The sequence below is a fragment of the Schistocerca nitens genome, chromosome 6 (genome assembly GCF_023898315.1).
Source record: "Schistocerca nitens isolate TAMUIC-IGC-003100 chromosome 6, iqSchNite1.1, whole genome shotgun sequence".
NCBI classification, from domain to species: domain Eukaryota; kingdom Metazoa; phylum Arthropoda; class Insecta; order Orthoptera; family Acrididae; genus Schistocerca; species Schistocerca nitens.
The window spans coordinates 366,372,496-366,388,195 of NC_064619.1; the positions used below are offsets into that span (position 1 = coordinate 366,372,496).

The window sequence follows — 15,700 nt, forward strand, 5'->3', positions numbered from 1 at the left end:
CATAAAGACCTAAAATCATGTACCTTGATCCAGAAAGGGATCCAATATTCAGGAACACGCATTTTCAATAAATTGACAGCAATCATTAAAAATTTCAGAAAAAACACAGTTTAAACAGAGTTTGAAAGACTTTGATAGGCAACTCCTACTCTAGATAAGAATATCTTAACACTGACTGTTACACCAGCTTAAGCAAAAATGTCTGTTAGATTTCAGTTTTTACAGCACTTGGTCTCAGCAGTCAGGATAAGTTATTTTGTGTATGATAAATTTATTAAAAGTATATAACTACATTTCTTTCTGGCAATGTATTAATTCTGTAAATATTAGCAGTTCCAGTTTACTGTAATGTGTTCAATATCTTGACAATCTCCTCACAAACAATCACAAAAGTGAGTATAATACTCAAATATTTACATTTCTTATGCTATACTTTCTGACTTGCTACTTTCCGACTTGCTCCAAACCCACGAGCATCATATCACTTTTGGGTCTATAGAACAAAAACTGAATCCAATCCAATGTAATCAATATTACCTAGACATTGATCAACCGAAATTTTATTCCTATAACCTAAAACATTGGGGATTCATTTACTGCTGGTGTAGCTAAATCACAATACATGCAACTCTGTGCTGCATAAGGCATATCCAGACCTTTAAAGAAATAAGGTTGTAAGGAAAGATCAATAAATGAAACAGAATTTCTAAATCCTTGGGCGTTTATATTCGTAAGATACTAAATTTGAAGGCACATGTTACATATATCTTCTGAAACATATAAACTTTGCAACCATTGCACTATGGGCAATAGCAGATTCTGAGATGAAAATGTCAGAAAGCTGACTTCCTTTGCCTTTTTTTATTCACTGATGTCGTATGGCATCATATTTTGTGACAATTCTTCAATGAAAAAGACAGTGTTTTCTGCACAGATCGATGTAAGTATGTGGCAGCGATACCTTTTTGTGTACATGTGCACCATAAGAATAGCAAGTAGCACAAGACAACTCTCTGGCATGTTGGTGTTGTTATATCCACTACTTTATTATGAGTTCTGTGGTTGATAGTTCTTCAGTTTCTTTTATTCTTCTCAGTTTGTACCTTCTGTGATCAATAATAAAGAATTCTTTATGTTCTGCAACTATATACCATCACTTACATAAATGATTGATGAAGCTACATAATTGGTGAGCCCATCTAGAAGTCTTCATACCTTACAGTGCACAGTGTAAATAGCAAGCAGTCAACTTATGTGTGAGATAATGAACAAAGATGGCAAACATTTCCACACCATCACGGATGAAATTAGCAGGCTCAGGAACCAAATAAAAACTTTGGAGTTCACCATTTCAGCAAATATGAGCGTGAAATCTATACAAGACAATGAAGATGTCATGAATTCAATAATGCACATGTGTCGCAACAAGGTAGATATTTTCAGAGGAGCACAGGACAATTATTAGCAAGATTTAAAGTATATGCAGGCTCAAGTGAAACATACTGCATTACAACCAGCTGCAATTGTGAACAGCAGAGCCAAGGGTATGGTTTGAAGCAACAAGATATCTACCCATCAGCTTCAACAGTTTGCCCTTGTAGCACTTGGAATTGTGGGCACTGCCATTTGTGCCTTCTCAACTGCTCACATGGCTTGTGACAATGGAAACATATTCTGACAACAGAAGGTGACCACTGACCACGAGGAATTCACCTTTGTGATAAGAAACTTTCACCAGCAAACCATGACATTGATATCAGACATTATAGTGCACCCACTAACAGACAGAGCTTGCAGCAAGCTCAAAGAAGAACTGTGAAGTTATAATGAAATCTAGACCTTTCACTGCTTACAGGCATTGACAAATATCAACAGGGACAGTTGAAAAATGTGTGCCCCGAGCAGGACTCGAACCCAGGACCTCCTGCTTACATGGCAGACGCTCTCCGACTGAGTCACCGAGGACACAGACGGTAGTGCAACTGCAGAGACTTATTTCTGGCATGCTCACCGTGAGACCCACACCTTCCAACTTTCTGTCCACACACTACATTTGTAGTGCCCCTGCCCACTGTCACCGTTAATATTTATCAATGCCTGTAAGGAGCGAAAGGTCTAGATTTCATTATAACTTCATTCTTCGAGAGCTGCAAGATCACCAATGATATCTGTACAAATACCAGTTTCAGAAAGAAGAGCTGTTCTCCTGCTGCACAAAATCTATTGACGTCATATTCAGGCAGAGGCTGTATTAGGGGAAGCGAGGTGACAGAATACCGTTGAAGTTCTGGCAGCACCTGTGCAACTTAGTAGACACTGCTGCAATGTCTGTCGATCTGCTGATACATGTTTGGCAGTAAAAACTTCCAGTTTAAGTGCAGATAGTGTTGGCGGTATATGAAGAGAGATCCCCCAACAAATTATTGCAGGCCACAGATTGGGTGCATGTAACACTCAAATTAATTGCAACAGTTCCAATGGCATTGACAGACCTGTCAAATGACAATGACTGCAGTCAGTCAAACCTATCTGAAGCTACAACTCCTGACTGTGCAGTCATCATGCTGTGACACCCATCAGGCACTTCAAATGGGATTAGGACTTTAAGGGCCACAGTGTAACCATTGGCAACACAATTATGCATGTAGTAAAATCAACAAGGCTCCAGTAACAGAAATCAAGATCATTTCAAATGAGTGACACTGCAATGTGAATTGTGACATCAGTGGAAAGACTTGCAAAGAAGTGTGCTGGAATCATAAACATTTTGGTCAAGATGCTACAAAATGCACATAACCATGCACTTAACTAAATGGCAAAGGTGTCTACAGTAACAGTGCAGTGCCTACATATAACTGACAACAGCCAATCTGTGTGTATAATCTACCATGTTAAAAAGACTGTATGTATCAAACAAACATATGAGCACAAAGTTGTTGGCAGATTCTGGCTCTCACATCAGCAGGTTCTCTGTCAACCATGAACCTTAGAACAAATGAGATGATCAGCCACAGCTCAATACAGTCAGTAATTCATCAATCAACAATTACAGACAAAAGGTATGCACTTTTGATGTGAGTTTCCCCACTCAGTTCAAACGGTCTTTTGTTATCGGCAATATCACAGAACCAACATTAGGTGCCAAATTCTTAGCTAATATTGCACAAGGCTTTGACCTACAGGGAGCACAACTGTTAAGCTTAACGAACAACAGTGCAGTGTCTGGGAGCATGTGATGTGATTTGTGCAGTATTATAGAGAATTGAAAATGTAATGCAATGGCCAGAAGCCTCCAGACAACCACACAGGAGAATCGGCACACATATTGCCGGGGCAGGTTCACTGCAACGCAATACAGTACACTACATCCATATGACATCAACACAATCCATGTCATTGCATGCATACAGAAATGCACTCAAAAGGATGATGGAGATGAAAAAAATCTTCAGAGAAATTCTACAATCAGGAGCGTGGAAATTACTGGCATTAAATGCAACAACGATTCCAGACTGGTATCTGGCATCCAATACACTAGACTTCACATGTTCAATGGCCAGTGCTAAAGTTTTTAGCATTCTCAACTGTAAACAGGCATATAATCAGATACCAGTAGTTGCTAATGATATTCTGAAGATGGCAACAGACCTTTTGTCATAAGTGTTGACTGATGAATTACTAACTGTATTCAACTGCGAATGACCATCTTATTTGTTCCAAGGTTCATGGTAGACAGAGGACCTGCTGATGCCAAAGCCAGGATTTGTCAACATTGTGCTTGTATGCTTGTTTGATACATACAGCCTTTTCAGCATGGTACAACATACACACAGATTGGCTGTTGACAGTGGTATGTAGACACTGTACTGTTACTGTAGACACCTTTGTCATTTAGGTTAGAGCATGGTTATGTGCATTTTGTGGCATCTTGACCAAAATGTTTGATTCCAGCAAATCTTTCCACTGATGTCACATTTCACATTGCAGTGTGATCTTGATTTCTGTTACTGGAGCCCTGTTGATATTACTACTTGCATAACTGTGTTGCCAATGGTTACACTGTGGTCCTTAAAGCCCTAATCTCATTTGAATTGCTTGATGGGAGCCACAGAATGATAACTGCACAGTTGGGAGTAGTAGCTTCAGTTGGATTTGACTGACTGCATTTGACAGGTCTGACAATGTCATTGCAACTGTTGCAGTTGATTTGAGTGTTACATGCACCCTGTCATAAACTGCCAACACCATCTGTGCTTAAACAGGAAGTTGTTACTGTCAAACTTGCCAAACATGGCAACATTTCATTGAAGACATACTTGCAAGACTTCCATTTTGTTTTGCTTGTTTAGATTGTATTTTAGTGTTCTTTCCTAAAGCCGAAACACACAAACAACACCTGTGACAAGTACACAAATGGTTCTTTGACCATGAGGTGCTGTTAAATGCAGAAAAAAAAAAGAATTGTGGGGAAGACGTTATCTGTCTGCTGGCAGAAAAAATTTATAACACTACAATCTTTGCCAAAACAAGCTGATTACAAACAACTGAAGCATTTTTGTGAATGATAAATTTCTATCGACATCATCTTCTGGCAACGGCAGAACTGCAGACACTGCTCCCAGATGTATTTTTGGGACACGACACCATAGGACACAGACCCGTTACATGAACACCAGTGATGGACAAAGCATTCAGTGATCTCCAAGCAATTTTAAACCATCCAGTGTTACTTACTCAGCTGGTTGCCTATGCACAACGGGCTAATGTAGTGTCTGTATGTGTGGATGGATATGTGTGTGTGTGCGAGTGTATACCTGTCCTTTTTTCCCCCTAAGGTAAGTCTTTCCGCTCCCGGGATTGGAATGACTCCTTACCCTCTCCCTTAAAACCCACATCCTTTCGTCTTTCCCTCTCCTTCCCTCTTTCCTGATGAGGCAACAGTTTGTTGCGAAAGCTTGAATTTTGTGTGTATATTTGTGTTTGTTTGTTTGTCTATCGACCTGCCAGCGCTTTTGTTTGGTAAGTCTCATCATCTTTCTTATATATATATATATATATATATATATATATATATATATATATATATATATATATATATATATATATATATATATAATAAGTTGAGTTAATTTCCTAGTTACTGAGAATATTTTTCTCTTATTTTGTACTTACAATTACTTGTTTTCTCAATCTGCAGCTCATATCATATGATGATTTTGACTATGGTTGTCTGAATGTTCATGAAAGTACCAAGTCAATTGGAGGGTTGGGGGACGGGGCAGAAGGGGGTGGGGTGGTGGGAGGGGGGGGGGGCATGAAGGGAGGGTCAGAAAGTGTAAAGTTCCAGATTTAAAACTAAAGGTCTGCAGTTCACTCTCCCCTTGGTCCTGGGATTTCCTCTCTTTGCTTCTTTCACAGCTAAAAATAACAAAAATGCCAAGGCAAGTTGCACTGTGTTTCAGAGTATATGTTGAAATGTAGGTTCCCCTCTAACTGGCTGTATAGGTCAGTTCCTCAGTGGGAGGAAGTCAAGGGCACATCACAACACTTAGTAAATCACTGCAGTTTCAAACCAACCTTTGGGTTGAACATGGCTTTACTTGCTTTACAGCGAAACAAAAATGCTTAAAGGGAGAGATTCATAGCAGTTACATTGTGTTAATTGTGATTCGGACCCATTCAACTGTCTCTACATCTACCAGTTCTTCCTTTTTTTTGCATGGAGTCATCAATATGAAGGTTTTTGCAAATGTCAAGTACAGTTAACTTTTAACACCTTTCTTAGACTGCTCATACTAGCACACATAGGTGTCTCCTTGATAAAATTATGCAGTTCATTCCTGTTTGTAGTGCTACAATAGGAGTGAACCAAGCAAGAACCCCTTGGTCACTAACTAATATCTACACACTTTTAATCTAAAGTCTCCTAAAACATTTACATAATGCCGCTGAGCAGTAAAGGAAACAAAAGAAAAATTCGGAGTAGGTATTAAAATTCATGGAGAAGAAGTAAAAACTTTGAGGTTCGCCGATGACATTGTAATTCTGTCAGAGACAGTAAAGGACTTGGAAGAGCTGTTGAACGGAATGGACAGTGTCTTGAAAGGAGGTTATAAGATGAATATCAACAAAAGCAAAACGAGGATAATGGAATGTAGCCAAATTAAATCGGGTGATGCTGAGGGGATTAGATTAGGAAATGAGACACTTAAAGTAGTAAAGGAGTTTTGCTATTTAGGGAGTAAAATAACTGATGATGGTCAAAGTAGAGAGGATATAAAATGTAGACTGGCAATGGCAAGGAAATCGTTTCTGAAGAAGAGAAATTTGTTGACATCGAGTATAGATTTAAGTGTCAGGAAGTCGTTTCTGAAAGTATTTGTATGGAGTGTAGCCATGTACGGAAGTGAAACATGGACGATAACTAGTTTGGACAAGAAGAGAATAGAAGCTTTCGAAATGTGGTGCTACAGAAGAATGCTGAAGATAAGGTGGGTAGATCACGTAACTAATGAGGAGGTATTGAATAGGATTGGGGAGAAGAGAAGTTTGTGGCACAACTTGACTAGAAGAAGGGATCGGTTGGTAGGACATGTTTTGAGGCATCAAGGAATCACAAATTTAGCATTGGAGGGCAGCGTGGAGGGTAAAAATCGTAGAGGGAGACCAAGAGATGAATACACTAAGCAGATTCAGAAGGATGTAGGTTGCAGTAAGTACTGGGAGATGAAGAAGCTTGCACAGGATAGAGTAGCATGGAGAGCTGCATCAAACCAGTCTCAGGACTGAAGACTACAACAACAACAACAACAATGCCGCTGAGTGTCCAAAGTCATTCAAAAATATTTACGGTTAACTCTGAGTTTTATGTTAGAAGATGGAATAGTTTTTCAATGTGATATGCATCTAAGCAGTTATACAGAGCTCTGAGATTGAAAAGTTCCAGAAGAGACACTGGGTTTGGGTACATAAAAGAGTTTATGATATTGCAGCACACTGGCAACTTTTTAATCAAGAAAATGTCAAGAGACAGCTGGAAGTGTTTTTTTCTGCCTTTCTACACCAATCATAATTATTGCAATAATATCTTACCTATGATTTAAAAACAAATAGATCTCCTATATAGCAGCCCATAACTGAGGGGAGTTTACAACAAACTATAGTCATAACAGCCAAAGAAATGTTGAAGGAATCACGTCACAAGTTTCACATGATGTTATGTCATAAAAGGAAAATTTTCTTTTGAACATAATTTGGGGAGTGAAGGTGATGTTGAATCACAAATGATTTCTCTATTTTTGCTGAAGACAACTGTAATTTGAAAGTATTTTATTGTTACTTTCAGCAGATATAATGCACAAACATCCTTGTTACAAGTGTAGAATGTGAAAAACATATTTTGTTTAGTGTGTCAGAATGGAAAATCTTTAAAAACCAAAAAAGCTTTGATGAGATGTATGAAAAAATTATTGTTTTGAAAACAAATTTGACAGCAACAAAAAAGTACATTTGTTTAATAAGCGACAAAGAAATGGAGCAATAAATGTCACTGGATTTCAAATTTATTTATTATTTATTACAATTTTGATTTGTAGATGATGAATAACTGCTTTTATTTGTGTAAATGAATAACATTTTGAATAATTTTTTTTTGTTAGTCAGAAAAAATTAATAATAATTTGTAATATATATTCATAATTTGTTACTCGAATAAATGTTGCCCAACTGTGGAGGGAAGTGCACCACATCATGCATACACACACCACAAATTCACAGCCTATGTGCAGGTTAGTACATGTGCATGATATCCATGTGACTGTGCCCAAATAGATGATCTATGCATGGCCACAATCAAATGCTCACTCATTTGAGTTATTAGATGAGGAAGCATTGGTCATCTTTGGCAGCTTCACTGAATGTTTGCAAAGTGCATTTGTACTCTCTCTCACACACCACAGGCATGTGCAGACTATGCAGATAGCTCATGCACTGGCAGGGCCCTAGTCAACACATCTGGGTTTGCCCATGTAGGAGAGCCATAGCCAACCTGACCATTAGAAGAATGGATTGTCTGGCTTTCCATGGTTGTCACTGCACACCTGATGCAATACAGATGTTAGAGGGCTGTGTGTATAATCTTCTAGTAGTGTACCTACTGATTGTCATCAGCAATCTGCCAAGTTCTGTGTTTATGTATTTCACATACGTCATTGAAATCAATTTGAGTTTAATATACTTCATTATATTGTAATATTTGAATACTCCACAAATTTACATCAAACATTTAATATTTCAAAATACTGAATATGTTTACAATGCAAAATTTGAAAAACAGCTTTAAAATCCAAGAACATAAATCTGGGCTAAATGCAGTCAGATTAAACTGAGAGTATTTTCAAATGGTAACAAGATAAAGCGCATCAGCATGAAAATCTCATTGCATTGCCATCCATACCTTCATATGGGTCTTGACCCCACGTATCTGAGTATTTGTAATGAGATCACAGTTCATTTCCTGCAGAGTGCGTAGGAAATTTGGGTCAGCCATTACAGCTTTGGCTGCCTTCCAGCTCACTTCACGTGCTCCAAGAAGAATACTCACACATTCACAGATGGTTTGTACTGGTTCTGGGGGTGATGCAAATGCCCTGTAATAACATCAAAAAACTAATTTACAGTCAGGTACGTGAAATACTTTTCATTCTGTATGAAAGTTATTGCAACATGAAAATATGCTGATACCCATGACATATTTTGAAATTATAAAATCCTCCAAGTTAAAAAGATATAGTAGCCAGATAAGAACATTAGGGATGAAAATCGCTTGCATGAGATGCATTAATTCTCATAATTGGGAGTATATTGTTTCATAACATGTGAGTTAAATCAATGATTTATTGTATAGGAGACTCATAAACAATATATGTGGGAAGATCCAAAGGCAATGCACAATAATTTTACCATGCAAAAGTTTAACTGTTAACAAAACAAAAGTCACAAATGAACTTACATCCTTTACCTACTTTTATACAGATACACCAATGTCCTCAACATATTTTTCCCATCTTGGTACAGTTTCAATGTGCCCTGTTTGTGGAAGTCCATTTGGTTGGAATACAGCTACGTGTGTTTTGCTGATTTCACTTCCGAATTTGTTACAAAGCATTGACAAGCAGGATTTCTTCTTGGGACCAAGTTCTGTGTTTATGTATTTCACATACATCATTGAAATCAATTTGAATTTAATATACTTCATTATATTGTAATTGGAAGGTCCAGACTGTATGGTAGATGCTGGAGCACCTCCCACAAAAATTTGGCAGTTTTCTCATGAACAGGAGCAGCAACATGAGGGCAAATGTTGTCATGGAGAAGTTTGACACAGTCAGCATTAATGTTATGGAATTTGTCATGAAGGGCACAATGCAACGTAACCATAGTTTTAATGTAGGCTTCGACATTCACAGTGGTCCTATCTTCAGCAAAGTCCATCAACAACACACAGTGCATATCCCAAAACATTGTCGAAAGCACTTTCCTAGCAAGCTTTCCTAGCAAGTTGAGGTATTCTGAATTTTTTTCATACTGAGGAATGAATATGTTCCCACTCCATAGATGCTTGCTTGTTTTTGGGCATGTAGTGGTATTCTAGTGGTACACCACATAACATGATAAAAATGATATTGAATAACTCTGCAAATGTACCAAAATTGATGTCGTAATGGAATAAATATTATTGCAGAAAAATAACAAAGACTCTGTAATTATTAAATATGATCTGCAAATGTATTTACAATCTCTGATCCCCTCCCCGAAAAGATCACCTCTCTTCCCTTTTGTTTCTGTGTAGCAGAAGAAGCAATTTTGTGATGAGGCATGAAAACGAGTAAGTTTCATATAATATTTAGCCTAAATATAATCAAATATTACTTAAAAGTTTCGCTTATGTTTCTCTGTAACAGCTCCTATATTGATGATGTGATAGATTTCAATACTTTATGCAAATTTTATAAGGGAACGCTACATCTACATCTACATCTACATTTATACTCCATGAGCCACCCAATGGTGTGTGGCGGAGAGCACTTTACGTGCCACTATCATTACCTTCCTTTCCTGTTCTAGTCGCGTATGGTTCCCAGGAAGAACGACTGCCGGAAAACCTCCATGCGCGCTCAAATCTCTCTAATTTTACATTCGTGATCTCCTCGGGAGGTATAAGTAGGGGGAAGCAATGTATTCGATACCTCATCCAGAAACGCACCCTCTTGAAATCTGGACATCAAGCTACACCATGATTCAGAGCGCCTCTCTTGCAGAGTCTGCCACTTGAGTTTGCTAAACATCTCCATAACGCTACCACGCTTACCAAATAACCCTGTGACGAAATGTGCTGCTCTTCTTTGGATCTTCTCTATCTCCTCTGTCAACCTGACCTGGTACGGATCCCACACTGATGAGCAATACTCAAGTATAGGTTGAACGAGTGTTTTGTAAGCCACCTCCTTTGTTGATGGACTACATTTTCTAAGGACTCTCCAAAAGAATCTCAGCCTGGCACCCGCCTTACCAACAATTAATTTTATATGATCATTCCACTTCAAATCATTCCGTACACATACTCGCAGATATTTGACAGAAGTAAGTACTACCAGTGTTTGTTCCACTGGTGCAGAGGTCAGCGCCATAGTTTTAAATGATAACGGCCCAGAGTCATAATAAATATCTTAGTATTTGCTAATTTTGACAATTAAAAATAAATGTACATATAGGAGAATTCTTTTGAGCAGCAGTTCTTCCTTTGAAACATTAAAGGTGATCAGCTTTTCCAATATTCAATCATATTTGAGTAAAGTGAGTTCAGTCCTTTGAAACAGTACCGGTGATCAGTTTTTCCAATATTCAATCATATTTGAGTAAAGTGAATTCAGTAAATGTTTTCGATTCCCGCTTAACAAAGCTGTGAGAATCTCCTTAGTGTTGCAGTTTCATAAAAGTAAAAAATAATTTACAAAAATCAATTTTAATTTAGCAATATACAGTTATATATCTGGAATTTTGTGTGTTGTTGGTGTCTTTTAATATAAAAACATCGTGCCAGACAAACTAACTGTGAGAAGTACCACAACTGAATCACTGACATAAATAATTTTACAGTTGTAAAGCAGGCAGAATAACAATAGCTCCAACTTTTCATACCATACAAGTACCAATACATAAAGAACCACCACAATGGCACACAATGTGTGGGGCATGAACCATCAATTTACATAAATATACCAGTTGTGGAGGTACATAAAGTACCACCACAACTGGAGCCCAAAGCATGCAGCTCGAACCACTTACGTAAATATGTCTGAACAGAAGTGCAAACAGATACATAGCTGTATTTAGCTTTTGGTTAAACTCAGAATCTCAGACTAAAACTTAGATGTAAATGTATATTTTGTGTATGCAGAAATTACAGTTGGTACATATTTTAATAATGTAAAAATAAACTGTTTCATGTACCACTTCCATCAAAATCCTACAAAGCAATCTATCCATGCGTTAGAAGTGCCTGCAGGAACTGATCCTTGGGCTGAAGCCTTGAGGAAAATATAAATATCCAGCACAGCAAACCAAAAACTACAAAAAGTAAGAGTGCAGATACATGATGGATGGATGGAGAGGATTTTAAGGGCACACGACAGCAAGGTCTTCAGTGCCCGCTCAGTAACAATTTGAGACGGGTGTCAAGAAAAGACTCATAACAATAAGATAAAACAGAACGTAAGACACAGGAAACAAGCTTGGAAAAATATGTGCCTACCCACACCAAAGTGTGGGACGAAGCATGCTGCCAGCAGTAAAACATGGACAACCCAGGAAGAAAGTGGTAGAGGGAGCTAAAACAGTATAGCAGATGGAAGTGGCTGGTTGACTGCAAGGAAAAAAGGGAGGTGCCAGCCACTCTGCAATACACTAAAACCTCGAGCCTAAAAGTTTTGGCCAGAGTCCAGACACATCACAAAACTTGAAAACCCTAGACACACACGTCTCATCGCTAGCTAAAACACAGGGCAGATCCCCATCAACTTGTGCTTCTGCCCTTGCATCATGGTATAAAATGCAGTCTGTTAAAATGTGCCGGACAGAGATGAGCACACCACAAGCATCACGAAACGGGGGATCCTCCCGCCGTAATAGAAAGTTATGTGTGAGAGGACAGTGCCCAATCCATAGACGCGTGAGAGTCATTTCTTCCCACCTGAGTACCCGGCAGGAGGTACGCCACGGCCGAGTTGTTGACTTTACCAACCGCAGTTTATTAGCCGTCACCGCCAGCCATTCTTCCTCCCACAACTCCATGCACTTCTTGTGGAGTGCAGAAATGACAGACTGCAAGGGAATAGGACACTGGACCACATCCTACTCTCTGCAGGCCTCCTTGGCAGCCCGATCGGCCTGTTCATTGCCCCGTATTCCTACATGACCAGGCACTCAGCAGAAGGACACCTCCTTACCCCGCCATTGGAGCAAGTACAATTGATCATATATCAGCTGGACCATCTCCTCAGTTGGGTACAGATTCTGAAATGATTGTAAGGCACTAAGTGCTGCTGGCTGGTGGACAACAGAACATAAATGAGCAGGGGGCCAGACCTCTGCACAGTGCAGTGAAGTTAAAACAATTTGTTTACTAAAATCAGTGAATGATAGTGTTCATTTTTAGTGTCTGACACAGATAATTTAGTGCAGTGTATATTTCCTATAAATTTGCTTGCCAGATTTAGTGTGAAGTAATTTAAAGTAAAGTGTAAACAAAGGTAACTTCAGAGCATAGATCACAAGATAACTGAGCCATGTTTTTGATAGCTAACAATTCAGTATAGGTAAAACTTGCACTGCAGTTGCAGAAAGTTCTGTATAGGTTAACTAGCTCAATTCAAGTACAGAGTCAAGTTTTGAGTCAATTTGAAATAATTTTAGTTAATGATAGGCTTACATAACTAAAAGAAAGTGAATTTAAGTAGAGATTTCTAATTTTTGTGTGTTTTTTTAGTATATTGTGACACAATTTCACTTAAGGTGTATGTTATATTGCTTGTGTTTTTTGAGAGTCTTGTGTATATTGTCACTGAATAAGCATGGGAGGCCACATAAAGAGAAACGTACCGAGAGTGAAGCTCTATCTGATACAGAAGTGGATGATAATGTCCATGAACTCTAAATAGCTGACCCACTGGAGAATAGTTGTTCGCAAGTTCCTCAAAAGGAATCAGAACTGGGACCAACATCTCATGATTTTACTGAAAATACTGAACAAGCTGAAGTGAGCACACATGTTCATGACATTAGGCCAGAAAGAAAAACTGATGTCACAGCACCAGTCGATGGTGCACAATGTGAACAAGTACTTTTACGCCAGGTAAAAGACATGTTACAATTAGAATGTAACGAATGTGGGAAAACAGAAAAGGAGCATATGCCCTTGTTGTCCAGAAATTAAATGACCTTTTAGAAGAAAATGGATGTGATAAAAAGCAAGTTTTGGAACTTGTAGAACAAAACAAAGATGTTCCAGAGAAAATCAATGAACTTGACAATAGAGTAAATAAGTTTGACAATAACCATGCCACACTCGAAGGTCAAGTAAAGGTTATCAGCCAGATGGTTGATTACCTCACACTAATCTTAGAACAATGCATTGACGAGCATATCTCTGAAGCAGTGGGCCAGTTACAAATTGACCCACCCATCACATCACGTGTTGCTCTCCGGCAACACATGAATTGAGATATGTCGCAGTAAAAATAAAGATATGGCAACTTTTCAGTTAATACATGCCATGACTAGCAATTTGTCTGTAAGAGTCAGCCAAACCAGACTCCACCCACTTTTACAGGCATTGTTGGTGCTGCAGAATCAGGCGTATTACCAACCCTTGCCCAAGTAAAACCTGAGGAATCACTGATAAGGCATAGACAGTTTCAAATATACAATAATGAGAAAAAGATTGTGCATCCTGCCATCATAATAAAAAATTTTAAAAACTTTTTGCCTCTCTCATGGACAGAAAGGCAAAAGATTCAGTTTGTCACATCCTTTATAAGAGGAGATGCACCGCTGTGGGCACTAGAAATGGCCGAACAGTGCGCATTGTTTTCTGATTTTCAAAACAAATTTCTTGCAAGGTTCTGGTCTCGATCTGTACAAGAATGTTTAAGAAAACAGGTCTACAACTCCAAACTGTTCAACCACCACCAGGGAATTTAAGAAAGTGTTTTGATAAATATATTAATAAGACGTGCTTTTGGATTGAACCGATGCTGGCAAGAGATGTATTGAGAATTTTTAAAGGAAAACTACCCATTGCCATTCGAGAAAAACTTGTGCGTGTCCCAGACATGGACTTAGAACAATTTACATCAACACTATATTCTTAGGATTTAATCCAAGAAGACACAAGGCAAAATGAATATGGCAATGCAGGGAGCAATCAAAACAACAACAAATCACAACAGTCGAATAGTAGCAGCCCTAGAAAGAATGGGTTCGCAAAGAATAATGACTTTTCAAATGGTGAAGCATACAATAAACTGCAGGCAGGGCATAACCAGCAACCGAGTAACAGTAATTGGCATCCTAACCACGCGGAAGGAAACCAATATTCATGGTCTACTTACTCACCGAGTAAAAATGGCAATGAACAATACAACCATAGAAGGAGATGTGAAGGAGGGGGTAACCACAACTTCTCCCAGAAAAACATGTGCACTGCCAATGACCACTGGCAAGTCCCAGGGCCAGCAAACTGGCAGGCACAAAGTCAAATGTCAAATAACAATGCACCGATCCATCACATTAATGTTATACCCATGCCACCACCATTGCAGCATTCGCCTACCCTAATGCCAAAGTGTATGCAGCACAGGGTCAATCTTGTGCTCAAAATGAGAGCATGAGGATTGTGGACGTCACATATCAGACACCTACAGCGGGAGACAGGCCATCAAACACCGACTGACTGCTGTAGGCCCCTTCCAGTCAGTTGGCAGTGGAGGAGTAGGGGGCTCACGGAATGTGAACGTGTGTATGCTGAAATGCAATGATGGCCGGCATTTAAAGGATGAACTAATAACTGAACTGCGACAGCGAAGAATGGATGATAAACTGAACCGCAACAGTGTAGAATGGATGATATGGAATTAATATAGGCTGCCTTTCAGGCGAAAATTAACAATATTTTAATGACAGTGATTCTGTATGCAGGTGCCAAAATATCAGTGATAGATGAACATTTGTTCCATTATGTGGACAAGATCAGGAAGCTGCTGATTTTACCAGAAGAAAACTATAGAGTGGTAGGAACCCTATGAGGGAAGGTGCAGTTAATAAAATACCAGGTGTAGGTAGAGCTAACACTGGAGAAAGAAGCATTTACAAGCTCATTCCCGGAGGTTAGAAATCTTGCCGTACCCAGTATCCTGGGTTTAGATGCTCTCCATGAAATGAAAGCAAACATTGACCTGGCACGAGGCATCTCACCTTATTATACCATTATAAGCAGATCGAATTGGTGTTAGATGCCTGGTGCATGCATGAACTATTGTCAGCACATTAGCGTAGTGCTCCCTGACAGTCCCACATTAATGGAGATGAATAATATCTCAGTAGAGAGTGAAAGTGATATGAAAGATGCCTGGGTGCAGGACTC

General features: G+C 38.8%; 1 protein-coding gene across 1 annotated transcript in view; it reads right to left on the reverse strand.

Moving 5' to 3' along the window:
- The window catches only part of LOC126263364 (dynein axonemal heavy chain 10), a 1,742,213-nt gene that overhangs the window by 299,054 nt on the left and 1,427,459 nt on the right, over window positions 1-15,700 (reverse strand). Inside the window, exon 58 of the mRNA XM_049960456.1 lies at window positions 8,456-8,648. Within this exon, the coding sequence (XP_049816413.1) occupies window positions 8,456-8,648 (193 nt within the window). The remainder of the gene's footprint in view (window positions 1-8,455; window positions 8,649-15,700) is intronic.